We start from the raw sequence: 25,609 nt of genomic DNA, 5'->3' as shown, positions 1-25,609 counted from the left end.
AAAAAAAGGGGTGGGGGAGAATTGCTCACTTCTGCTGAAATGGGAGTATAACTACATGGCTCCCATGACGGGTGAATTGGGAGAGTAGTTACGGTGGCTCAGAGCTGAGCTCGCTAGGCTAATTGGCAGTATGATACTGCCAAAAAAGAAAGTTATCACCTCCATGACATTGAGGAGGCAAGTAGATGGGAGCGCAATTCCAAGTCAGGAAATTCTTGCCTCATTTTATTGGAGTAGGAACACCTTATGCTACCAATCACAGTTTGGCATGTGCATAAATGTTTCTTTTTATTTTTTAAGAATTAATTTTTTTTAATACAAGCGATAGTCTAATATAGAAGGGGAGTGGAGGTTTCTAATACAAGTCAAAGTCCTTTTTCATTGGATTAGACCATGTTGACTTGATGAATTAATTTTGTATGTGTCAAACGGTTTGCACGAAAATAGGGATGTCTCCTTACAGGAAAGAGGCAAGCCACTGAAATGGGGTTTTTATTTTTTATTTTAATGAACAGATTTTAGGCCATGAAAAATCCTGCTCTCTCTCGCCTAGAGATTTTGACAGAATTTCTCTTATTAAAATATGATATAATTTAGCTATTATTGACTCAACCTTGGCTTTAAACTCAACATAGCATACAATAACTTCCCTGACTCTAGTATTACCCACCATACAAAGAAGAACTACTTTTTTGGTGCAACAAAACTTCTTAACTCCTTAAAAGAAACTTCTTTATTTACTATGTATAACAGTAATGATTTATGTAATACAAAAGAAGTTATATGTAAATGAAGGAGGAGATGGACTAGGCTCATATCGTATGCAGTCAAAGGATTGAGAAATCAAAAAAGGAGCACCAATAGAATATTGAGAGCCTCTGCCTGTCCTCCCTCCGTACGTCTGATCTCTGTATTCTCCCACTGTGCATTAAAACCCACAGACTGCACCACTGTGCTCTGAAGCAGGGGAAGATTGCGCCCCAAGCAACAGCCACGTCTCTCTCCTTGGAGGAACCCACCTGGAATGCATATAATATTCCTCCTAAAGGACCAAAATACCCTCACAAGTCCCGGCACAAACATGTAAAGTTTCCTCCAAAGCTCATGCCCCTTTTCGTCCACTGAATTCCCCATCTTTAAAACTCCTCTTCTTCCCTCACAAAAATCACTCTTCTTCCCACAAAAACACAGCATTCTGAGGAAAAAACACAAAAAATTGATCAACAAAGAACAAAAATGGTTCATGCAAAACGCAGCAGCAGCTGCTCGCCCAAAGCCCAAAAGCTTCTCACCCTCTCAGGCCACTATCTCAGCCACCGAGATTTCTCTTATTGCCGCAAATTCGCTCTCAAAGCTCGAGAGTCCGACCCGCACAACTCCGAGGTCGACCAAATCCTCGCCGTAGCCGACGTACTCCTCGCCGCCGATCACCAAAACCCAACTGACTGGTGCTCCATTCTCCAAATACCGCCACCCGGCTCCGAAAACCCGTCGCTCGTCCGGACCCAGTTCGAGAAACTCAAGACCCTCTTGGAACCCAGCAAGAACGGGTTCGCTTTCGCTCAGGAGGCCTTTGAGCTCGTCCAGAAAGCTTGGTCCTTTCTATCGGAGCAAAACAAGAAAACCCATTTCGCAAATGGGTCTGAGAATGGGCAAGAAACCCCAAAACAGAGAGAGCAGGAGGAAAAAAATGTTGGGGAAAATGGTAAGGGGTGTAATGTGGAAGAGACATTTTGGACAGTTTGTCCGTACTGCTATTACATGTTTGAGTACGGGAAGGTGTATGAGGATTGTTGCTTGAGATGCCAGAATTGCAGGAAAGCGTTCTATGGAGTGGCAATAAAGGCGCCATCACCGGATATTATAGTGCAGGGGAAGGAGCAGTACAATTTCTGTTTTGGGTATTTTCAAATGGAGTACACGGACCCAAAGAAGCAGATGGAGACAGAGGTAACTGGCAAGAAAGACAAGGATGTTGTGGTTATCTCTGATGATGAGTTTGAGGATGATTTAGTGGATGGTAATGTGGGTTTTGAGGGAATGCATGAAGAAAAGGTAAAGATTGGGAGTGAAGGAGTTGTGGGAACTGATATAGGTGGGAGTGGAAGAGCAGAGTTGAGGAGTGAAGGGAGGACACCAGTGAAGAGGGTGAAGACTCTAGCAAGGCGTCTGAAGAGCATCAAATCGAAATCCGTGGCAAGGAATACGAAGAAGATAATGGGAAATGAGATGAGAAGCAGGAGGGTTGAGTTGATGGGTGATGAGAGGGTGGAAGGAGCGGACACGAGTGTTGAAGATGGAAATGGAATTGATAAGGGAGGTAGTGGAAGTGGGAGTGGAATGGATGGGCTGGAGTTTTTTGAAGGAGAAGATGATATCTATGTTGGTATAGGGGATAGTCCAGTTTGAAAGGAATGGAAAGGTAAGAGATTTCAGGGTGGTGATGGAAATTCCAAAATTTTATATGGGTTAACTTTTGAAGGGTTTAGCAAGTAGGAGCAAGGCTTTTGAGTAGACTGGATTACACGGTAGACTCATCAACCAGGTGCTTTGATCTCATAGTAGAAATTAGGTAATAGTTTAGCTAAGGTAATATTATCCAACTTTATCTTATAAAATGAAAAGTTAAGCAGATGTTCTGGTATCCCTTGCAGGATTTGCTTCAGCTGTAAGTCTGCTTAATTTTGTGGATAAATAGATTAGGATGACTGATTTTGAAGCACAATGACCTGATAGTTGATGGTAGTTTCTTTCTTGTAATGGTTCACCCCACTTTGATTGAACAATGCTTGCAGTGAATGGTAAATTGGCAATCAAGGTTTTTATGTTCTGTTTTGCTTGGGACCTGTACGAGTTATTGCTTTACACACTGAATTATTCAACTTAAATCCTTACTGTTAGTTGTTTCCATTTGGTTTGTCGGGAGCTTGTTAATCTTGACTATACCAATTTTAAAATGAGTTAACAACCAAGTAGCAATACGGAAGTTACCCCAGCTCAAAAAGTGAAGAAGTGCCTCTCACCTCTGCCACAAAAAGATGAATGGATGCAGCCATTGTGTAGCATATTGTGGTAAGAGATGCAATGTGATAAATAATGAAATGGAGTTTTAGTAAGAGTTACTATCCTTTTTCCTCATACATTAACAATCTTGAATGTACTTACTTCGTATCCTTTCTTATTTAGCTATCGTGTAAGTTAATACATCCTCTTATTGCAGGCCTTCTTTGTCATGCTTATGAGTATATTGTTTAAGATACATTGGATATATCTTTAGGCTCTTACTGTTCCTCTCTTCGGATATATTATCGTTAGGCCCTTAGTGGTGGTGAGATGAAAGACCTAAAGCTGATGGTCAATAGTTGAAGGCAGTAAGGGAAAGATAATGATAATTGTAGGTTGAATTTTGCTATATAGCAGAATGCTGTAAGTTATATGTATAGAGGATGTTATATAGGAGAAAACTCGTGGAAAAATGCTGGTCCTTCAGGTAGTTCTCATGGTGCTATCAAAGAACAATTAGAGAAAGCAAGTTAAGCAACTCACAGGGCCACCACTGATAGGCTTCTAGAGTATAATATGAATGTTTTGATGCTTTTGCATTGTGCTGCAAAGTATTAAAACAGAGTATGATATAATTATTTTAGTTGTTGCCTGTTTACATAATTATGAATATGAGATGGTGTCCATGAAAAATATTAGCAATGGAGTTAACAATGTGAGGTTGATGGCAGCTATGGCTACTATATTGTGCCCTCAGGGCTCTGCCATTACAGGCCATGATTTATGTATGAGAACTGTTTTATTAAGCACTGATGCCATGCATACTTTGGACAATTGGAATTTGCACCTCTTTTTATAGTCATAAGTTACAGTCAACTTGGATTTTGCTTTATTTTTGGACTGATATGACGATGTGAAGGGGTCTGGCTTTGCTAGAAGGGATAAGGAAGAAGCAACATATTCATTAATTAAGTTGTGTAAAAATGCAAATGGTAATATGAAGAAACCAAATTGTCCTTTTTATTATTTTTAATTTTTGAGAGCATGCATATTTGTTGCTACTTTCAATCATAGTTATATATATTTCAAAAGTTTAACCAATAACCATTCTTTTGTGTAATTAATACTTGGCACATGCGTTCTGAGAGGAGTGACACTGAGATAAAAGCAGGTAAAATTGTATCACGTGTTTAAAGAGTAATGCTAGGGAGACCACATTGTTGTACTTCTCTAGCAGAGGTAGAGACAACCAATGCAAGTAGGTCTTACCTCTATTAGAGACATGATACACAAAGCGGTACAATAATAGTCTCCCTAACAATTTCTTAAGTAAATTCGGAAAGGAAATAATTAATAGAAATTAAGGGCACTATTTGGCTGGAGTATTTCTCCTTATTAGCAATGACGTATTATATTTATATAAAAATAAAAATAAAAACAGAGGAGAAAAATTGATAGTATTTCTCCTTATATTAGCAATGACATCAATATCTACTTTGTTGGAAGAAGTCGATGATATTGATTTAAAAGAAAAAAAAGAACCAAGTATGAGAGAGTAATAGATGTGATTCGTGACTCATGTGATACTGATACCCTAAGTCATCTTCTGTATTTTATTGATATTGTTTTGCCTTTTTTGGTTTATTCTAAATTATCGCAATTTTTAAATTTACAGCACACCCAATATCCAGATTTCAGGATCGCACAATAATTACCCTAATAGTAAATGTCATTTATTAGGTTCAATTTGTCACATTTAAATGCAAATATATTCCATCGTAGCATTTATTTGCTTCAATATACAGTTATCTGGTATTTGAAAGCACTGGTTGCAGAAGATTTCCTATATAAAACACAAACGTTGTCTTTCCCTCCATTGTTTTTAGCGCTATTCTTTCATGGTTTTACTATTGCAACAGGTAGCATCCCTCTCTTCTGTTCTTTTCCAATTTGTTCTATTTCCCTTTCTCTTTCTTTAATTCTTTTGTTATCAGATTTTTTTTTCTTTCTGTTTTCTAAATGGTGCGATTATCTTAGACAGGTTATAGCTAGCTAGAGCAAGATATGCTGTCCATCCCAAGTTATTATCCGAAGCAAATCAGCTTCCCAAAAGGCCCAGGAGTATTCCCAGTGAATACTATCTACTCCAAAAGCTTCTTTAAACCAAAATCAAAGGCAGAGACCAAAGTAATTGCAGCCAAGAAACACAGTGACTCAGAGAGAAGACGAAGGATGCGAATCAATGGTCAATATGCCACTCTTCGTACTGTCCTCCCAAACTTGATCAAAGTAATTATCTACTCTTAACATGCATGTGCACAAAAGAAAAACCTTCTGTTGCCAACCAGATTGTGAATTAGAACCATCGGTTAAGAATTATGTTTAAACATATGTGCGGCCTGATTTATAGTTTGACAACGTAACATAGATTGTGAATAAAAAACCGTTTGATTAATTAGTTGGAATTATGTTTGAATGTGCGCAGCTTCGTTTGTAGTATGACAATATAACATGTCATGTATTTCGCAATTTCTCTAAAATAAAATATTTCTTTGACACAGATGGACAAGGCATCTGTGCTTGCAGAGACGGTCCGGCAAGTAAGGGAGCTGAAGAGGGCGGTGGCAGAAGTGGAAGCAGCATGTCGCCACGGTGACAGTGATGAATGTGTTTTACCAGGTGGGGTTGACAAGTTGAGTTTGGAACAGTGTGATGGAGAGCAAGAAGGGCTTGTGAAGGCCACATTGAGCTGTGACGACAGGCCGGGGCTGATATCGGACATGACAAGGGCACTGAGCTCTGTGAAAGGGAGGGTGGTGAGGGCTGAGATGGTGATAGTTGGTGGACGGAGTAAAAATGTGTTGTGGATTCAAGGGTTGGGTGGTGGAAAAGAAGGGATGGTGGCGCTACGGAGGGCATTGAAGGTGGTTATTGACAGGCCTATTTTTGCAGGGCTTAGTAAGAGGTTTCATCTTCCTCAGTGATTTGGTTGTGAGTAGAGCTAACCCATACATCAACCATAACTTGTGTTTGATATGCTAACACAATTTAGGATCAAGTATATGTATCTTAGTTGATTTCTTATTAATTTATCATTAATAGGAATGAATATCATTTGTCTCCCTCCTACTTGTGGAACTATGCTGAGGAGATGCATCTTGTGTCAACAGGCCATCAAATTCATATGGCCATTTACAAAACAAATAAGAACTTAAATACAATCACTTCTTATAAGTTAACAAAATTCTGACTCGCCCATCCTTGGCGTAGCCCAGTGGTTAGGGCGAACTTGCGATTGTGTGTGCTCCACAGGTCATGAGTTCGATTCCCCACGGGATCAAACCAAGATTTAAGTGTGGGCTCATGGCTGTGGGTTGATACGCTAGTCTACCCTGAGTTTAGATGATTAGAAAAAAGAAAAATTCATTGAAACATTACCATCTATTTCTAATAATATGAAGGAAATATCCATTAATTGATAAATATATTGTGGGGTTAGACTTCGACTGTCAGAGAAGACAAGGCTATAGAAGAAAAGAAAATGTTGGGTACCAATACCATCTACTTCTAATCTGAATGACATTGAGATCATGCTACATAATAGACTGCTTACGTTGGACAATGTCACAAAAGGGTTGGTGGATAGTTTTAAATAAAGATACGTTTCGAATTAATGTTTTTGCGAAGGTGAGCTAACCACTACTTCTCCACACAACCCCAACTAGATTTCATCAAACATTGACAACTAGTTTATACATCCTCCCTATAAATACCTATAAGACATGTTATGCCTTCAACTCAAACAAGAAACAGAAACAATTACTCACATATATTGAAGAACTTGCTCTCTGTGATCCTATATATCAACCAATATGGCAGGTTTCAAGCATTGTTTCCTACTATTGTCTATGATGGTAGCAGCATTGTGTTTATCAAGCCTTGATGTGAGCCTGGCGGCCCGGCACCTTCTGGACACAGCAGCTCCACCCCCGGCATTGCCGCTGCCTACCATTCCATCTCTTCCCATTCCCAAGGCTACATTGCCTCCACTGCCTTCCTTCCCAACACTGCCTAAAGCCGCATTGCCACCATTGCCAACCACCCCTTTAATCCCAGCACTGCCAAAGCCCACATTGCCTTCTTTCCCAAGCACCCAAATCCCATCTATGCCAAAACCAACATTGCCAACCATCCCCACTGCTCCCAAGGTCACTCTTCCTCCACTTCCTTCCACTCCATTGCCAACTATCCCGACTACGATGCCTTCAATCCCCACCATTCCAACAACAATTCCAACAATTCCTTCCCTGTTCCCTCCTCCATCAAATTAAACAGTTCTATCTAGTTCTGTTGCCATAGTGAAGATCCCACATTTGCATTTATCTACATCCTACTAGTTTATGGTTCTGTTTCAGAGGATTCTTTCTTTTCATGCACCGATGTTCATAGATGCAGAATTCATTTTCAGCTTCGCATGTGTGATGTTATATTTATATTGTTGTTTGCTCTGTTACTAATATATTTATGAAAATCATCTGTTTCTGTTATGAGCTCCTCTTGAATATCTTGTCTTGTGGGTATGAGATGAACCAAGGTTGAATCCAATCAAGCCATGCTTGAACATCGTATCTTTTAAAGCAAACACTGGAATAAAAGGCCGATCATCCACGAAACATGGAGAATCTTGACGGCTAATTTAATCGAAACAATTTCTACTTCAATCAAAAAATGATGAACTATTCTAAGTCTAGTTTGAATGATGCCCTGAAAAAAGAAAAGAAAAGAAACAGTATGGATCAATCTCATATGCAAATCGATTAGAATGGCTAAAGCATCAGGATATTTGAGCCAGAGGAGGCTGCAAGATTCTCATATACCCTACAACTTCCTAATTTATTAGGACCTGCTCTTTATAGGACAAACTGACAAAATTATAACATCAAGAAGATGACCAAGCGCATAAAGTATAGAGTAATTTCAGAAAATTAAATCAGGAATTTTGCAACTAGCCTAGGAACTGTTTCTTGTTACTTCATTTTTTTGTTGAGTTTCTGATTTTTTTTTATTTGATAGATACATTTTATATAAGACCAAGTCAAAACACTAAATCTCTAGCAAAGATGCGACGTTGTTTCAGGTTGGATGGTCGCATTCGGCCAAGAGCGTCAGACCTCGACGCAATCATGATCATCTTTAGAGAAATTGTCCGTAGATATTCCGTCTGGGCAATAGATGCACACAAAACTTAGATTACACGTTTAGCTGCAATAGCAGGAGGTTGAAAAATAAACAATACACTTGTGAATTTCAATGATCCTAACGATCCATTTTAAATTCAATGATCATTATCGCAAATAAAAAATTACTCAAACTGGAAGCATTTTAGACATCTCATTGTGAAAAAATTAGATAGAAAAACATAGTGCTTGCAATAAAATCAATGATTTCAAATAGTTAAATGAAAATTTTATGGTTGATTTTTGGCAGGGCTGATTGTTAAAACCCAACAATGTTGGCAGAACTACTCACTTGTACAACAATTCAATATACTGAAAAATACAGAAATCTTTTCCTCTGTTTCTTTCTATGAATATTCAAGATTTTTTTCTCTCATTCTTCTCTGTTAGCAAAATGTACAATGAAAAATAGTTAGGAAACCTTAGTTATACCTGGCTTAAGGCAACAGCAGTTCTAATGATTTCATCTAATCCGTCCCCGGAGAAGGGAGGATACCTCTTTATTGCATCCATTCTGCATAAGCAATACATTTAATCGAATGTTACTAGTACTGATTATCAGGAGAGCTCAAACAAAACAATAACACTTAAACGTAATAACATGTCATTAATCAATAATCTAAAATGTATCTGTATAATCTGTTGACACAGTGACCCTTACATCTTGACGACAATTCTTTGCCATGAACTTGGGAGAAACTGGGTCCTCCAATCACTGTTGACATCCATCAAATCTGCTTAACCGAACCAGCAGAACTAAAGATTTAAGACGAAAAAATTGGGTTGCAACTTCAATGAAAGTGCAGTTTCTTGTTTTTCTGTTTCCTTTTTTTTTAATTTTTTCAGTAAAGGAATAGCAATATGAACATGGAATATATCTTTTTATATATATTAGCGATACTCTAAACTACTTACGGGGAGGGGATTTGAACTTGAGGCGGACACATTGCCTTGACCAACTTGCCTAACCAACATGTGCACAAGTTCACTTGTAGTATTAACTTGAGCAATAGATTGTGGCAATAGAAAGGTTACCAGGGGCTGGAGTGGAGACCAGAGTCAGATATAAGAGGTTTAGAGAGTTTTCAACACGAGAACGAAGAGCAAATAATGCAAGGGGAAAACAGGGTTATAGTTTAGCTTCTAAATTTTGTTTATTAATGATGCATCGATATAAATTAGGTTCTAATTCTAAATGGCATCACATTACTTGACGTCTCCATCACAAATTTTGTTTAGTAATAAACGTGATAGTTCTTTGTCATGAATTCACCCGGCGAGAGTTGCCTCCAATCGTTGGTATCCACGAAATCTAACCAAACTGTCAAACACATTACACAAAAATAAAGTGGATTGCAACTTCAATGGAAAGTGCCTTTTTTTGTTTCTTTTTCAATAGAGATCGAATTGCCACTTCAATTTGGAGTTTTTAATTACTGTTTATCCCGAAAAGACCCGCCAGCCATGCGTGTGGGATTAACTGAGGAGTTTGTTGTGATTGTGAAGGTGTGCCACTGTTGACAGTTAAAAACTCCAATGGATTGAGAGGGAAAAATGAAAAATACACCCAAGTATTGACTTTAAACAAAGCGATTATGAATTGGGTGGAAAACTGGCCCGATATAGATTCTTTTTTTCTTTTCTTTTTTGCCTTAGATTGAGTAAGGACTTCAATATTTATCTAGTACAACAAGTAGGAAGACAGAATGAAATACAAACTTGAATTTAGGCACGTAGAAGAAACAGAAGGAAGAAGATTGGAGCAAAAACAGATAAGTTTCATTCAATCTGATCAAAACAGCAACAGCTCCAAAAACAGAAAACATCCTAGAGACTAGAGAGCACTCCACCGAAAGCATGACTCATTGAGGCAATAAACAAAACATGTCCTACATAAAGCATGGGCATGCTTTTACGAAGTGAATAAAATATTAAACGCGACTTTGAATTCGGTGGGTTTGGTTTAACTTTCAACGAGGCAAATGATTTCTTCAATCGAAAGCAAGCCATTGAGATGCCTGGAATTCTGGCAGAACAGCAAGAATAGCCGGAGGTTCTTACACCTTTGCTGTGAAAAAAGGCTTCTGTATTCGATAGTGGCAGTCCTAATGTTTTGGAGGCCTTAGGAGAACCACCAAAATATGGCTTTTTTACCCTTTGTATATGAACTCAAAGTCACAATTGTAACCTAAAAAAGAAACAAACAACATGTAATTCACATAACAACTTTATAAAATGCATTAAAACATCACTTAAATATCACTCATCTTGCATTTTTTGACGCCAAAGTGTCAATTAATTTTACATAATCAAAAGTTTCTACCATGTCTTTTTCAATGGATCCATAGCTAATTAAGCCATTCAATCTTTCTTCAATTGCTTGTGTTTTTTTTTTCTTTTGTCGAAACCTCAACTCAACTGTCTTACGCTCAGCAATAGAAACTCTTAAATAGATCATCCTTGTATTTTATTTCTTACCTTGTTCAACTAGGTTAACTTTTTTATTTATTAAAATTTTCCATTCAACTAGATTAATTGACTTAAGCTATAAGTTTAAATAATAATGGGCTGTTTGTTGAATTTAGTTTTACGATGAATAATTGGGATTTTTTTTACAATATTTGGGTCTAACATAATATTAATTTAGTACATTTTTCAAAAATAACATACCTATGTATATATAAATGTTCATACAAATTGGGGCCCTCTCAATTTAGAGACCTAAACGGCGGCCTTACCAGTCTATGCCCAAGGCCTCCCCTCTATTCGAAGGCCTCGGATTGTGAGCTTTGAGTTTGAAGCTTTATTTTCAGTTTTTTGGTCGTTTGATTTGTTTGATTGTAGTTCTCCTTTGAGCTTGATTGCTGCTATTTATAAACGAGATCCTCCACGGGTGGTGAGTGAGGCTCCAATGATGAAGGCTGGCTCCATTATGGTTAAAAAAATAAAACAATTCCTCTACTTGCCACCAAATGGTGAGTGGGGTGGGTCGGAACGAATTAGTGCCAAAAAAGCAAGGATAAAACCGAGGGGTTTACCACAGTGGTGAGGTCCCTCCCCCTCCCCGTCCTTGGTCACCAGTTCGAATTCCAGGAAAAAGTGCCCCCTTCCCCAATTCACTGCATTTCAAAAAAACAAAAGAAAAAAGAAAGGGATAAAAATATGAATAATGCTACTCTTACCACATTTGTATACCACTTCTTTATACCATCTTATGTGGCAGCTGAAGTGAACAGCTACATCAACTAAAATTATTTAATATTTTCTTTTCTTTTATGATTTATTCCCGTATTTGTTTTTCTAATTGCCTTAATTAAAATACACTTAATTGATTTAATTGATTTGACATATAATATAGACGTGTCACATCATGTGGTATAGAATTGTGGGATAAAAATGTGGTAAGTGTAGCATTACTCTAAAAATATAAACTCCTCCAAAACGAGCTCATGCATGTTGTAAAGTCAATAATGGAGCTCAAAATGGTAGAACTCACTACTAATTGCTTGAAGAATAATAATGATGTTTGTCTGCCAAACATTTGAGTGTGATAACAAAAAAGAAAGAGGAGAAGAATTTCAGAAATATCAGAGAAAGATAAATGGAGAAGACTAGAGAATTTTGAGTTTTGATTTCAATCACTAACTCTTACAAAGTAAGGCTCACTCTTATGTAAACAGATCACAGAGGGGCTTAACCGACTAACCACACAGCTTAGCTGTCTAACTAATGCACGTGCTAAGTACCAGATTTGTAACAAACTTACTGACTTGCTAATCATAGTTAACATACTAACCATAGTTAACACTTTCCCTACTTAGGTAATTCTCTTAACCTAAGATAAGCACAATGTTGTGAGAAGATAGGACCATGTAGACCCTTTGTAAATACATCAGCAAGTTGTTCATCTGTCAAAACATACTAAACCAGCAAATCCTTCTTCTGCACTCGCTCCCTTACAAAATGGAAATCAATGTCCAAGTGTTTGATTCTGGAATGGTATACTGGATTTGAGCTAAGAGCCAACATAGACAGATTATCACAATATGCAACTGGAGGATCTGGTAGATATAGCTTCAAATATTTTAAAACCTGTCGAATCCAAGCCAAATCAGTAGTAGTATTGGCTAGAGCCCTATACTTTGCCTTTGTAGAACTTCTTGAAATAGAGCCTTGTTTCTTTGACTGCCAAGATATAGGATTGCTGCCCAAAAATATCACAAAACCTGTTGTAGACCTGCGAGTGTTGATGTCTCCTGCCCAGTCAGCATCACTATATGCAGAGAGTTGCATATCACCAGCTGTAAAACTCAGGCCATATTCTAAAGTACCTTGCACATATCTGAGAATCCTTTTCACCAAATGTCAATGAAGATTAGTAGGTTGATTCATGTATTGACACACAGAGTTAACAAAGTAAGCAAGGTCTGGTCTTGTAAAAGTCAAATATTGAAGAGCCCCTACAATGCTCCTAAACAATGTTGGATCAGTTAACACTTCACCAGACTCTTTTAACACCTGTGTATGTGGTTTACATGGAGTTGAGTAGGATCGACAAGAGTGCATCCCAGCTTTGTGAAGCAACTCTTTAGCATATTTGGACTGATTAACAAAAATATCACCATTGGAGGCATAGGATACTTGCAAGCCGAGAAAGAATTTAAGCTTACCCAAGTCCTTCATTTCAAATACAAAACTTAACTCATCAATCACAAGCTGAACCATCTTCTCATTAGAACCTGTGAGAATAATATCATCAACGTAAAGTAAAAGGATCACAACCTCTGAGTCTGAATGTCTAACAAAAAGACTAGGATCAGACTGTGAAGCTTGAAAACCTATAGCTGGTAAGTATCTAGTGAATTTGGCATTCCAAGCCCTTGGAGCTTGCTTCAAACCATACAATGATTTCTTAAGCTTACATACAAAATCAGGATAACGTGGATTTGCAAACCCTTGTGGCTGTTTCATAAACACTTCTTCTTCTAATTCGCCATGTTAAAAGGCGTTCTTAACATCAAGTTGTCTTAACTGCCATTGATTCATTGTAGCTAGACTCAGTATTAACCTGACAGTGGTGTGACGCACTAAAGGACTGAAAGTTTCACTAAAATCTAAGCCTTGCTATTGACTAAATCCCTGAGCAACCAACCGAGCTTTATGTCTAGCTATAGAACCATAAGAATTCCTCTTTATCTTATAAATCCACTTACTACCAACAATGTTTTTATTTCCAGGATTAGGAACCAAACTCCAAGTACCTTGCATATGCAAGGCGTCAATCTCTTCTTGCATGGCTTATTTCCATTGCGGAGAAAACAAGGCTACCTTATACCTTGCAGGTTCATCTAATTCAATATGAGCATTCAAACATGTATAATACCCCCACATAGTTAGGAAATTGTTTCTTCTGTACTATGACATCCCTAATTCTAGTATGCATGGGATGAATATTAATAGGACCAATAGGTAAAGAAGCAGATGAGGATGTACCCGAAGATGAATGCTCAAGAGGAGGTAAAACTGGCAGGTGATGATCACCTAAAAGGGGATGATCCACCTCTGGAACAAGAACTGAATCTGAACCACCTAATTGCGCAACTGGAGATGCAGAAGTAGAAGATGATGTTGAAGGAGCTATTGATGTGACTGTGGTAGCTCGAGGTGTAACTTCTTGCAAAGGCAAAGGAAAAAGAATAGGTGGCATTGTCACTTGGGATTCAGAAACAGGAGTCGTTGAACTAAGCAATAATGACTTGAAAGGCCAAACAGATTCATCATGAATCACATGTCTGGAGATGACAAATTTGTCCTTGGCGATATCATAACACAAAACACCTGTATACCCTGAAGAATAACCCAAAAATACACATTGAGTGGTTCGAGGTTGAAACTTGCACATTAGAAGGTCTGAGATATGGATATACAGCAGTGCCAAATATTCTTAAAGACTGTAACTCTGGTTGCTTGTCATACAATCGAAAATAAGGAGCTAGATGCTTTAAGGACTGACTTGGCATTCTATTTATTAAGTAGACTGCATGTGCAAGAGAATGGTACCAAAACTGTCCAGGCATATTAGCAGCAGTCAAAAGAGTCAGAGCAGTCTCTATAACATGTCTGTTTTTCCTCTCAGCCATACCATTCTGCTGTGGGGTGTATAGACATTTAATTTGATGCAGAATACCATGACTAGCAAGGAAGTCAGTAAATGTTTGGCTAATATACTCGCCGCCACCATCACTCTGAAAATGCTGAATTTTAGCATTAAATTGAGTCTGAACCAAAGCAAAGAATTTGAGAAACTTGGAGAACACCTCAGATTTATTAAAAATGGGATATATCCATACAAAGCCAGTACACTCATCTAAGAAGAGTACAAAATATCGAAAGCCATGAATGGACTTAAAATGAGAAGGCCCCCAGACATCACTATATATCTTAGAAAAAGGAATATCTGACTTAACATGAACACTAGAAAAGGGCAGCTTGTGCATCTTTCCTTGAAGACATGAAGGACACAAATCAAACTGTGCATCTTCTAAAACAACCATGTTGGAATCTTTAAGCATAAGCTTCACCACCTCATTTGTTGGATGACCCAATCTCTGATGCCATGTGGTAGAACTCACATGCTGACCAAGATAAGCTGTTGGATTGGAAAACGAAAACCGAGCAGATGGAACTTTACAAGGAATAGGATATAAGCCATTATGGCTAGAGCCCTTTAGAAGAGTTGCCTTTGTTGTCTTTTCCTGTATACAGAAACCAGCAGAATCAAAGCTTATGATACAATGATTATTTTTGCATAACTGGTTCACAATTAAAAGATTTGCAGAGAGCTTGGGAACATGAAAAACAGAAGGCATTTTAAGAGATATAGAAGCACAAGACAAAGGAGTAGTGTCAATATTTGTTCTATTCAGACCTTCACCATTCCCCACGGTCACTTGATCAGTGGAATCATAGGGGTAACATTGTGCCGAGTAGAGACATCAGCAACCATATGATGAGAAGCTCCACTATCTGCAATCCAAACATGATCTGCCATCTCTTGTCTCAAATGAGTTGTTATTGGAGCATAAGCATGTGTAGGCATATAAGAACTGTGAGCTGCCATAGAAGAGATAGTGGATGAAGGAGCTTAACCTTGATAGACATAATTTGAGCGATGGAAGCAATCCAAAGCACCAATTTGTGGTAAGCAATAATTGACCCAGAAATCTTAGAACTGTCATCACTATGACGATGATAACAATTCACGGTAGTATGGCCACGTTTGCCACAAATCTGGCATTCTGGAACAACATAAAATTTAGAAGAAGAGTCCCCAAATCTTGCTTGAGCACCAGAAAACCCACCATGAAAATTGGAACTTGGATACCGAGTCTGTGAAAACCGACCACGTCCAGAGGCAAAACCTCTACCATTACCAGAAGAAAAACCACAAACATTGCCAGAGAAAGATTAAGAACCAGAGACTCTATTATGAAAACCAGAAGCATCATGAGAACCCATATAGGCAACAGACGGAGTGGAAAGTAAACCCATACCAGTAGAAGAAGAACCAGGATGCTGCAACACCTGACCATGAGAAGAGGTAGAAGACATATACAGAGCATGATGAGTATGAATCCGAGCTTCTGCAATCCATTCCGCAGCAAGCAATTGAGCACGAAAATCTTTCAGGGAGATCAACAAGTCACGAGCAATGAGAATTGTCTTTATAATGTCATACTCCGAAGACAACCCATTTAATACGGTGATCATAAAATCAACATCTAAAATTGGCACCCCAGCAGAAGCCAACTTATCACGAATGTGTTTAAGCCGAAGAAGAAACCGCTCAATGGAGTCGGCACCTTTCTAAGCAGTCTGCAGCTCATTTTTGAGATGATTAATCCGAGATTGTGATACAGTAGCATAGCGGTCAGAAAGTTGAAGCCATGCCTCGCGAGCGGTCTTGCTGCCAATGACATATTCTAATGCCTTATCAAAGATAGTAGCAATCAGAAAACTCAAGAGAGACTTATCAGTACGCAACCAATCCCTATAAGCATCCGTGACCTCTGAAGTAACGCCAATTTCATCAAGAATCGCAAATTTGGGGGGAGGAACAAGCGAGCCATCAAAATGGCCAAAGAGATCATATCCTTGGAGTAGAGATTCAATCTGAAAGCTCCACTTAAGAAAGTTGTCATCACCAAGACGAATAGTAACCATACCCAAGAGACCTTCAACCTTGATTGATGAAGATGACGCCATGAGAAGTAGTAAATCCCGAAGTGCAACAAATCCCTAAATTCAAGAAATCCATAATTGTAGAACGAAATGAAGATTTGAAGAATGAAAGAACAAATTGAAGAGTCGAAGAACAATTTAAAGAATTGAAGAATGAAAGAACAAACGAAAGAATTGAAGCAGAATTTGACGAAGAGAAGAATTGAAGAGCGGAAGCAAGAGGATCAAGAAAGAGCATGAGCGATGCTGGCTCTTGATACCATGATGATAGAAAAGAAAGAGGAGAAGAATTTCAGAAATATCAGAGAAAGATAAATGGAGAATACTAGAGAATTCTGAGTTTTGATTTCAATCAACTAACTCTTACAAAGCAAGGCCCACTCTTATGTAAACAGATCATAGAGGGGCTTAACCAACTAACCACACAGCTTAGCTATCTAACTAATACACGTGCTAAGTACCAGATTTGTAACAAACTTACTGACTTGCTAATCATAGTTAACATACTAACCATAGTTAACAGAGTGAAGCCAAATGCTTGTGAGTGAATAGCCAATGTTTTGGCCTATAAATAGACATCTCCATCAGTAGAAAAGATATCTATCCAAAAAAAGGATGAGAGCACACCAAGTGAGAATGAAAGAAAACCCTAGCAGAGAACGAAGAAAGAGGAAGAGTGAGAGGAGAGAGCAGAGAGAAAAATCAGTGAGCCAGTGAGATTGTAAACACTAAAGATGTAGCCCTATTATTTTACATAGTGAAAAGTTACTGCTACTGCTCTCCAAGGACATAGGCATGGCCGAACCTCATTAAATATTGTGTCTCATTTACTTTACGTGCAGCTCAATATTCTCGCATATCCCATTCATTTTACAACGCGTTATCAGCACAAGAAGCTATCGGATATAACTTTCTGTGCTGCACTATTATTTATACTACTAACCATTGTGTTGATGGAAGGAAGAAAAGTAGTAGAGGAGTTGTGGTCTAGTAGAGAGAGGAAGCTACTAGCTTTTGTAAGAGAGAGATATGTGAGCAAAGCCACCGAATAATGATAAGCTTTATGTCTCTTTACCTTATTCATTTATTTTATTGATATTCTATACTATTCAATACCACTTCCTCATGCTTGACCATATAAAGAGAGTTTGTACTAGTGGCAGGTGAGAAAGCAACAAGATTGGAAGCATACACATATGCACAAAGACCACTTTAACTTGGTAATGATGGTCCATGTTGATTGCACTTTGATATGACCACTATATATATTGACATATATATGATATGAATATGGAATGATGATTTGATGAGCATATAATATACTATATTTATTTACTTTCCTATTACTAACCACTAATAAAATGGATCCTTAATAATACTAACATATTACCGGTAGGAGGCCATTAGTAATACTAAGAGTCCATTTTATTAGTGGTTAGTAATAGGAAAGTAAATAAATATAGTATATTATATTCTCATCAAATCATCATTCCATATTCGTACTATATATATATATATATCAATATATATATAGTGGTCATATCAAAGTGCAATCAACATGGACCATCATTACCAAGTTAAAGTGGTCTTTGTGCATATGTGTATGCTTCCAATCTTGTTGCTTTCTCACTTGCCACTAGTACAAACTCTCTTTGTATGATCAAGCATGAGGAAGTGGTATTGAATAGTATGGAATATCAATAAAATAAATGAATAAGGTAAAGACACATAAAGCTTATCATTTTTCGGTGGCTTTGCTCATATATCTCTCTCTTATAAAAGTCAGCAGCTTCCTCTCTCTAGCAGACCACAGCTCCTCTACTACTTTTCTTCTTTCCATCAACATATTTTTCTTACTTTATTGTTAGGTGGCGGTTTTATCCCCACATTTACTTTATTTACAATATGGTGTAGTTTTATTACCAATACAACAATATTTATTTCAAAGTGTAGCGCGGGTTTATCGTCTACACAACTGCCTTTACTTTTTATTTAAAAGTATGGAGTATAATTAGTGCCCATACAAGCACATTTACTTTATCACACATTTACTTTATTATTTAAAGAATGGTGTGGAATTAACGTTCATACAACAAGCAATTTAATTTATGAATTTATTTAACCGCACATTTACCTTTATTTAAAGTATGGTGCGGGTTTATCTTCCATATCAGCAATTTATTTACAAACAATTTATTTTATGAATTAATTGTGTGATATGATGAGTTTTAAAGCATATAAAGATCATAAATAGAAGTTCATTGATCCTCATCATACAACTACATCAGGACCTGAAGATCCTTGATGATGATAATGATATGAGAGCTTGCAGTCTCTCCGGTACTATATTTGTAAACAAGTGATCAGACCTGAAGATCCTTGATCTTTGACAAGTAAATAAGGACCTGGAGTTCCTTGATAATGTAACAGTACCGTATTATTTAACAGTACAATACACATCAATAATAACTGTACTGACAAATGTATTGTACACATGAATAGACACATATTCATGACTTGATGAATAATACCATATACATGAATAGTGATGTATATATAAATATTAACCATTTTAGGTAAACCGTCATTATATACAAAAGGGAACCGGCCCCAAAAAATATGTTTCCTTTATTTTAATACATATGCCACAAGCACAATATAGTACCGGTCCGGTCCATATAATCCGGCCCATTGGAGAGAACTTGTCCAATTTGAATCTTCATTGGAGATGAAGATGCCCTAACTCTGGCAGCCTCCTCCTCATTTTCCGATGGCAGCCTCTAACCCTGGCACTGTTAGTTTGAAGCTCCTCATTGACACAACGCGCAATAAAGTCCTGTTTGCTGAAGCGGGTAAGGACTTTGTGGACTTTCTCTTCACTCTCCTGTCTCTTCCGGCTGGTACTATCATCAGGCTGCTCTCTAAGGATGCCATGGTTGGTAGCTTAGGCAAACTTTATGAGAGCATTGAAACTCTCAACGATGAATATTTGCAGCCCAATCTTAACAAAGACACCCTCCTGAAACCAAAATAACCTGTTGCTGCTGGACCTAACCTCCTTGGTTTGTTAACCGATGTCAAATCTGATGCTCGAAACACGATCTACCATTGTTCGAATAGTAGTTGCTACTACCGCAACTCTCATGAGGCTGACAATCCTAAAGCCATATGTCCAGGGTGCAAGTACTACATGAAGACCGCCGCTACTTATGTTGCTTCACCGACTAGTGAGGTACAGGCTACTTATTCCGTTGCTGGCAAGGTAGGGTATGTGAAGGGCCTTGTTACATACATGATAATGGATGATCTCGAAGTGAAGCCTTTGTCTACTATTTCTTGTATCACTTTGCTCAGCCGGTTCAGTGTTAAGGATGTTGGTGTCCTTGAAGAGAAGGTGGTTGATCTAGGAATGGATGAGGTACGTCAGACCAATTTCTTTATTAACGGTGTGCTCTATCTTATCTGTGCCTATATCGGTTATGCACTCCTTTTCGATTGTTTGCCTTCATGAATTGTCTTGATTGACATGGGAGGGGGATTCGAACATGAGACATGTTCCATTTTAGGAAAGAGCTGATGAGGGTCGCCCACCGTATGCTCGACGAAATGCCCCAACCAGTTGCTGCTGTCTGTGCGCTACTTTAAGCCCAGCTGCGTGCTCTGGCTTCCTTTTTGTTTTTTAAACGCTTGGCCTGCCGCTTTGTCTATCATTATGATTAAAGTGGACATGGCTGTGGACATGCTATTTGACCTGCATTTTAGCCTATGAAGGCTATATTGGTTGCTGTTTGACATGCAATACTCATACATCATGATTTTCTATGTCAGTAAACTTGTGTGTTAGACCCAAACTAGGTTCAAATTTATAACAGATACAAAAATAGTAACATATTCATGAGCCAATTAAAGTCGTAGAACACATGAATATGTGTAATGACATGGATGAAAGGGGGTTTGTGTTTTACCATAAATTATGAATGCAAGTGTAACCATTTTAATTTTTGGAGTTATTTTTGTCTAAAAAATATAGGAACTTTTACACGTTGACCCTATAGAGTAAAAATCCTGGATCCGCCACTGTATAAGTAGTAAGTTGGTAACACATAACGATCTTTGATATGTTTTCCAAAGAAGGGTTTGATCTGATAGTTTTCCCTTTCTAAGTTGTACCCTTGGGGACTATTTATACATAGTTAATTGTATATACGTGTTCTATAATTGTTTTCATCTGATGCCCTTTGAAAATTTTCAATTTCTTTGTTTGTGATACATAAATCAAGGAGGGAAACAGTGGGGAAATAAATCTGAGCTTGCTTAAAGACACAAATTTTTCTATGGTTTTGAGTCGTGAACCAATTCATCATTTTCTTGAGTTTGCTTAAATAAATCTGAACTTTCAATTCTATTTGGTTATAGCTGGATTATTCCAGAGACAAATTCTCTAAGTTGTAACCTAGCTAATTTGACACAACTCTACTGTCATTTTATTCAGATTAACAATCATTTTTGTTTTGCTTTATTTTTAGGGTGTGAAACTACTAAAGGCATCATTGCAGACAAAGTCAGTTCTCACCCATGTGTTCCTTAGATAGAATATCAATGGAGCATGAGCACCTCAACTTAGCACCTCTGGAATTGACATTCTGAAGCTTCTCTAAGATGTTTCTGTTTTGAGCTGGTTTAGTCTGTTATTACCTGGTTATTTTGGAAGTCTTCACAGATCTGCTGCTTAAATGAGATGCAATGTCGTTCTTTTCAGATTATTTGCCCCCTATTTTTTTATTTATGATGTTTTGGATTTTCAAATTATGTCCACGCCTTGCAAAAATCTTATGAAATTGTAAGGATTATAAGCAGGCTGCGAGCTCTTCTACTGCGAGCCGGAGAGTGTGTATGCATATAGCAAAGCCACATAAAAGGAACCAATGTTGAGTCCAATCAACCCATACTTGAGGATGGTCTTTCTAATTTAACACCTTAATCAAAACAATTTCTACTCCAACTAGAATATATATTCAAAATATGTGGATGTGAAGAAATGTCTCGCATTGGTTAGTTAACAAACCTTTGAATGGCTTATAAGGAATTAGGCTACTTTCCCATTGACAATTAATTTTAGGGTGGACCCTCAATTTCCTTCATGGTATTAAATTCAATATTGCCCACGCATGAAGCCCAACAATCACGTGCTCAACGCCACTCAATATATGCATTATCTATGTGTTAGACTTGAAATTTCGCCATACATGCCAAGGCGTGTAATGATGTTTCGCATCGAAAATTTAACAAACCTTTGAAGAACCCTGTTTGGTTCATGAGAAAGGAGACTTGGGGATAAAAAATCAATTGATTTCCCATGTTTGGTAAGTCCAGACATTGGAAATCTTTGTCTGGCACATGGGAAAGTAGGGGGGAAAGTGAAACCATCATCTCAACTTGAGTTTTGTTTTCCCTCCTCATGGGAAAGTTTGGGAAAATGAGCCAATATTAAATAAACATTTGTCAAGACCATTTTGTCTCCATTAACAATTTAGAATTACAATATATCATTAAATGCATTCTTTTTTTATTTGATTTAATATGGGTATAATTGAAAATTTATATAAACTTTGTTTTTCATTCATACTCAAAACAAATATAGGAAAGTAAATAAAGTGATATCTCTCAGTTACTTTCCCAGCATTACCAAATGTGGGAAAAGAATCTTCTATTTCCTATCCTGAGAAATGACATGGGAAATGATTTCTCCTCAAATTCGTTCTGTGAACCAAACGGGGTCTATAAGGAGTTGGACACTACTTTTAAAGTGGAATCTCAACTTCATTCATTTTAAAACTCATTCACATATTGAGATCGACAAGTCCCAAATAGCTTTTGTTAACCCAATTTCAAACATTTGAGAATCTATCTACCAAACCTTTCCTTTTTATACATACGTCAGTAAGAGGGCAATCCTTGAAAGAAAGAAAAAAAAAAGTATGAGGGCAATCACCACATACAATGCACCAATTATAGCATTACATACGTTAGTAAGAGGGCTTCATAATTCCGTACTTAACACATTTAAATATATGGATATGCAGCGGCCACCAAATTCAATGCTTTGCATTGGAATATGAAGAGTCATTTCAACCTTCATGTACCACTATTAATACTCTAGAGAACTCTAAGGGTTAGTAATTGCTCCATCATTGGCTGGACTCCCATGGAAACCAAACATATATTATATACAACCTCCAAGTTGACACTTACCTTCTCATTTTTTCGATGGCAACCTCTAGGTCTGGCACTGTTAGTTTGAAGCTCCTCGTTGACACAACTCGCAATAAAGTCCTGTTCGCTGAAGCGGGTAAGGACTTTGTGGATTTTCTCTTCACTCTCCTGTCTCTTCCCGCTGGCACTATCATTAGGCTGCTCTCTAAGGAAGCCATGGTTGGTAGCTTAGGCAAACTTTATGAGAGCGTTGAAACTCTCAACGATGAATATTTGCAACCCAATCTTAAAAAAGACGCCTCCTGAAACCAAAAGAACCTGTTGCTGCTGGACCTAACATCCTTGGTTTGTTAACCGATGTCAAATCCGATGCTAGAAAGATGATCTATATGTGTTCGAATAGTAGAAACCATGGTTATGTGGCTGAAGACCCTAAGGCCAAATGTCCTAACTGCAATTACTCCATCTCCACCGCCGCTACTTATGTTGCTTCACCGACTGCTGCGGTGCAAACTACTTATTCCAGTAAGGTAGGGTATGTGAAAGGCCTTGTTACATACATGATAATGGATGATCTGGAAGTGAAGCCTATGTCTACTATTTCTGGTATCAGCCTGCTCAACAGGTTCAGTGTTAAGGATGTCGGGGTCCTTGAGGAGAAGGTTGTTGATCTAGGCATGAATGAGGTACGTCGGCAAATTTTTTTATTAACTGTGTGCTCGATCCATGGTCTGCCTGGCCCACTTGCATCTCCAACCCTTCTTTGTACTTCTATGTTTTTTCTGTGCCTATATTGGATATGCACCCCTTTGGACCCTTTGCTTTCGTGGATACCAATTTTTTTTCTTGATCGACATAGAGAGGGGGATTCGAACTTGAGATTGGAAAGACAAAATACAAAATAGGAATTGCATCTTCAAAGTGGTAACACATAAGTACTCCAAACAATAGTTTGATCAGATAGTTTTCCCTTTCTAGCCCTAAAATAAAACCTAGGATTGGGTTTTCTTTCCATCCCTGTTTTCATTTGGTGGACATGTTTTGAGTCCTGAACCATGGTTTGAGTCTTGTTCCAATTCAACTTTTTTTTTTTTTTTTTTTTTTTGATTTGGTTAAATAATCTGAATTTTCAATTCTATTTGGTTCTAGCTTGAGATATATTCTCTAAGTCGTAATCTAGCTTTTGTTCACATTAACAATGTTTTTTTGTTTTGCTTTCTTAGGGTGTGAAACTGCTTAAGGGGTCGTTGGAGTCAAAGTCAGTTCTCACCCATGTGTTCCTTAGGGGGAATGTCAATGCAGCTTAGCACCTCAAGTACTGGAGTTGACATTCTGAAGCTTCTGTAAGATGTTTCTTTTTTAGCTTTTTAATTTGTTTTGCCTCGTTATTTTGGATGGCTAGCGCATCACAGATCTGCTGCTTAAATGATGAGATGCAATGCCTTTCTTTTTGGATTATTCAAACCTTTTTTTTATGATGTTTTGGATTTTCAATTCATGCCTTGCAAAATCTTATGAAATTTGGATTAGAAGCTGATTTCGAGCTCTTGTTGTGGGACTGAGAGCCTATGATGTTATTCTCTCATTTGGACGTCCGCACATGATTATCGTGTAGACGCTATTGTAAACAGGAAGGAAATGAGGAAGGAGTAGTAAAAAAATACATGGCGCGGTAATAACGTCTAGACGTCCGTATAGGGGAATTTCTATATATATAGCAAAGTCAAATGAAATGAACCAATGTTGAGTCCAATCAACCCATACTTGAGCATGGTCTTTCGAATTCAATACCATAACAATACAATTTTTACTCCAATGTAGAAAATATATATACAAAATTCAAATTCAAATTTATTTCACTCAGTAACATGACCAATATATGTTGCGAGTGCTTTTATACATATTTTTTCCGGAGTTTTTTCAACCCAAATTGAAACGGGCCCCATGATATGTTTTTTTGCTCTTAATTTGGCATGTAGATGACTTGTGGCTTGCGTGAGTTTGAAAAGCCTTTCTTGTGAGTTGGTTAACTTATTTGCAACCAATTAATTAATTATAAGTTAGGGAGGTAAACTAACTAATGCTTTTTCCCACTTCATCCAACCACAACTCATCAAACTCATTGTTTCTGTCTATATAAAGCCAATGGAGACACTCTCCTCTTCACAACAAGAAACAACATTTGAATTATTAGATTTGCTTACCACCTCCTTCAAGCTTTACTCTCCTCTCAACTTCAACCATGGCTTTTCCCAAGCTTTGCTTCATTTTCTCTTTCGTGGTGGTATTGGTCTCGAGCACCCAAATGAGCCAAGCAGCTCGCCACCTTTTGGACACACCAGCAGCAGCTCCACCGCCAGCACTGGCAATCCCTACAATCCCATCTCTGCCAAACCCCACACTGCCCCCATTGCCCTCGCTACCAACACTGCCCTCGAACCCCTCCTTGCCTACACTTCCCACTGCCCCAACTCTGCCAAAGCCCACATTGCCTACCTTGCCCACAGCATTACCTCCATTGCCAGCCAACCCACAATTGCCCACATTCCCAACAACATTCCCTCCAATCCCCACCATTAATATTCCTTCGACAATTCCAACAATTCCCTTCTTCTCCCCACCCCCATCAAAATGAGCCACTTGAGATATACATATCAATCTCTGGTACCCCACGTTTACTATTATTACTATGTATCAAGATCTAAATTCTTGGATATGCTGGAGAGAGTCTTCAGAAGTCCCAGAACATACGATATGGTTCTTGTGTTTCATTGTAGCTCATTAGATTATATATACCGTAAGCTTGTGTCAGATAGAGCTTGTGAGGACGTTATTTTATATGAATTCTTTGCTGTACTTGTGAGGATGTCAGAGTGCTTATCTTTTCATTACCTATGACAGTATTTGTTGTTTTA

General features: G+C 37.9%; 3 protein-coding genes and 2 pseudogenes across 4 annotated transcripts; all 5 read left to right on the top strand.

Annotated features, from left to right (window-relative positions):
* The first annotated feature begins 1,113 nt into the window (after positions 1–1,113).
* Positions 1,114–2,555, top strand: LOC103334655 (uncharacterized). Its single transcript, XM_008237634.2, has one exon. The coding sequence runs from the start codon at positions 1,237–1,239 to the stop codon at positions 2,407–2,409; it is 1,173 nt and encodes a 390-aa protein (XP_008235856.2). The 5' UTR covers positions 1,114–1,236; the 3' UTR covers positions 2,410–2,555.
* A 2,512-nt stretch (positions 2,556–5,067) lies between these two features.
* LOC103334359 (transcription factor bHLH131-like) lies at positions 5,068–5,987 on the top strand. Its single transcript, XM_008237319.2, has 2 exons — positions 5,068–5,292; positions 5,565–5,987. Exons 1-2 carry the CDS (start codon positions 5,068–5,070, stop codon positions 5,985–5,987), a joined length of 648 nt encoding a protein of 215 aa, XP_008235541.2.
* An 817-nt stretch (positions 5,988–6,804) lies between these two features.
* Positions 6,805–7,550, top strand: LOC148920967 (uncharacterized). The gene has a single exon (XM_089055179.1). It carries the CDS (start codon positions 6,876–6,878, stop codon positions 7,332–7,334), a length of 459 nt encoding a protein of 152 aa, XP_088911305.1. The 5' UTR covers positions 6,805–6,875; the 3' UTR covers positions 7,335–7,550.
* Positions 7,551–19,086: 11,536 nt separating this feature from the next.
* Positions 19,087–21,244, top strand: LOC103334340 (uncharacterized; annotated as a pseudogene). Its single transcript, XR_016125048.1, has 2 exons — positions 19,087–19,899; positions 21,008–21,244. The product of XR_016125048.1 is annotated as an uncharacterized LOC103334340 (transcript).
* A 1,504-nt stretch (positions 21,245–22,748) lies between these two features.
* LOC148920966 (uncharacterized) lies at positions 22,749–24,180 on the top strand (annotated as a pseudogene).
* Positions 24,181–25,609: the final 1,429 nt, after the last annotated feature.

The sequence above is a fragment of the Prunus mume genome, linkage group LG1 (assembly GCF_029339155.1).
Source record: "Prunus mume cultivar Tortuosa linkage group LG1, ASM2933915v1, whole genome shotgun sequence".
Taxonomy (NCBI): domain Eukaryota; kingdom Viridiplantae; phylum Streptophyta; class Magnoliopsida; order Rosales; family Rosaceae; genus Prunus; species Prunus mume.
This window is presented reverse-complemented; position numbering and strand designations above follow the sequence as displayed.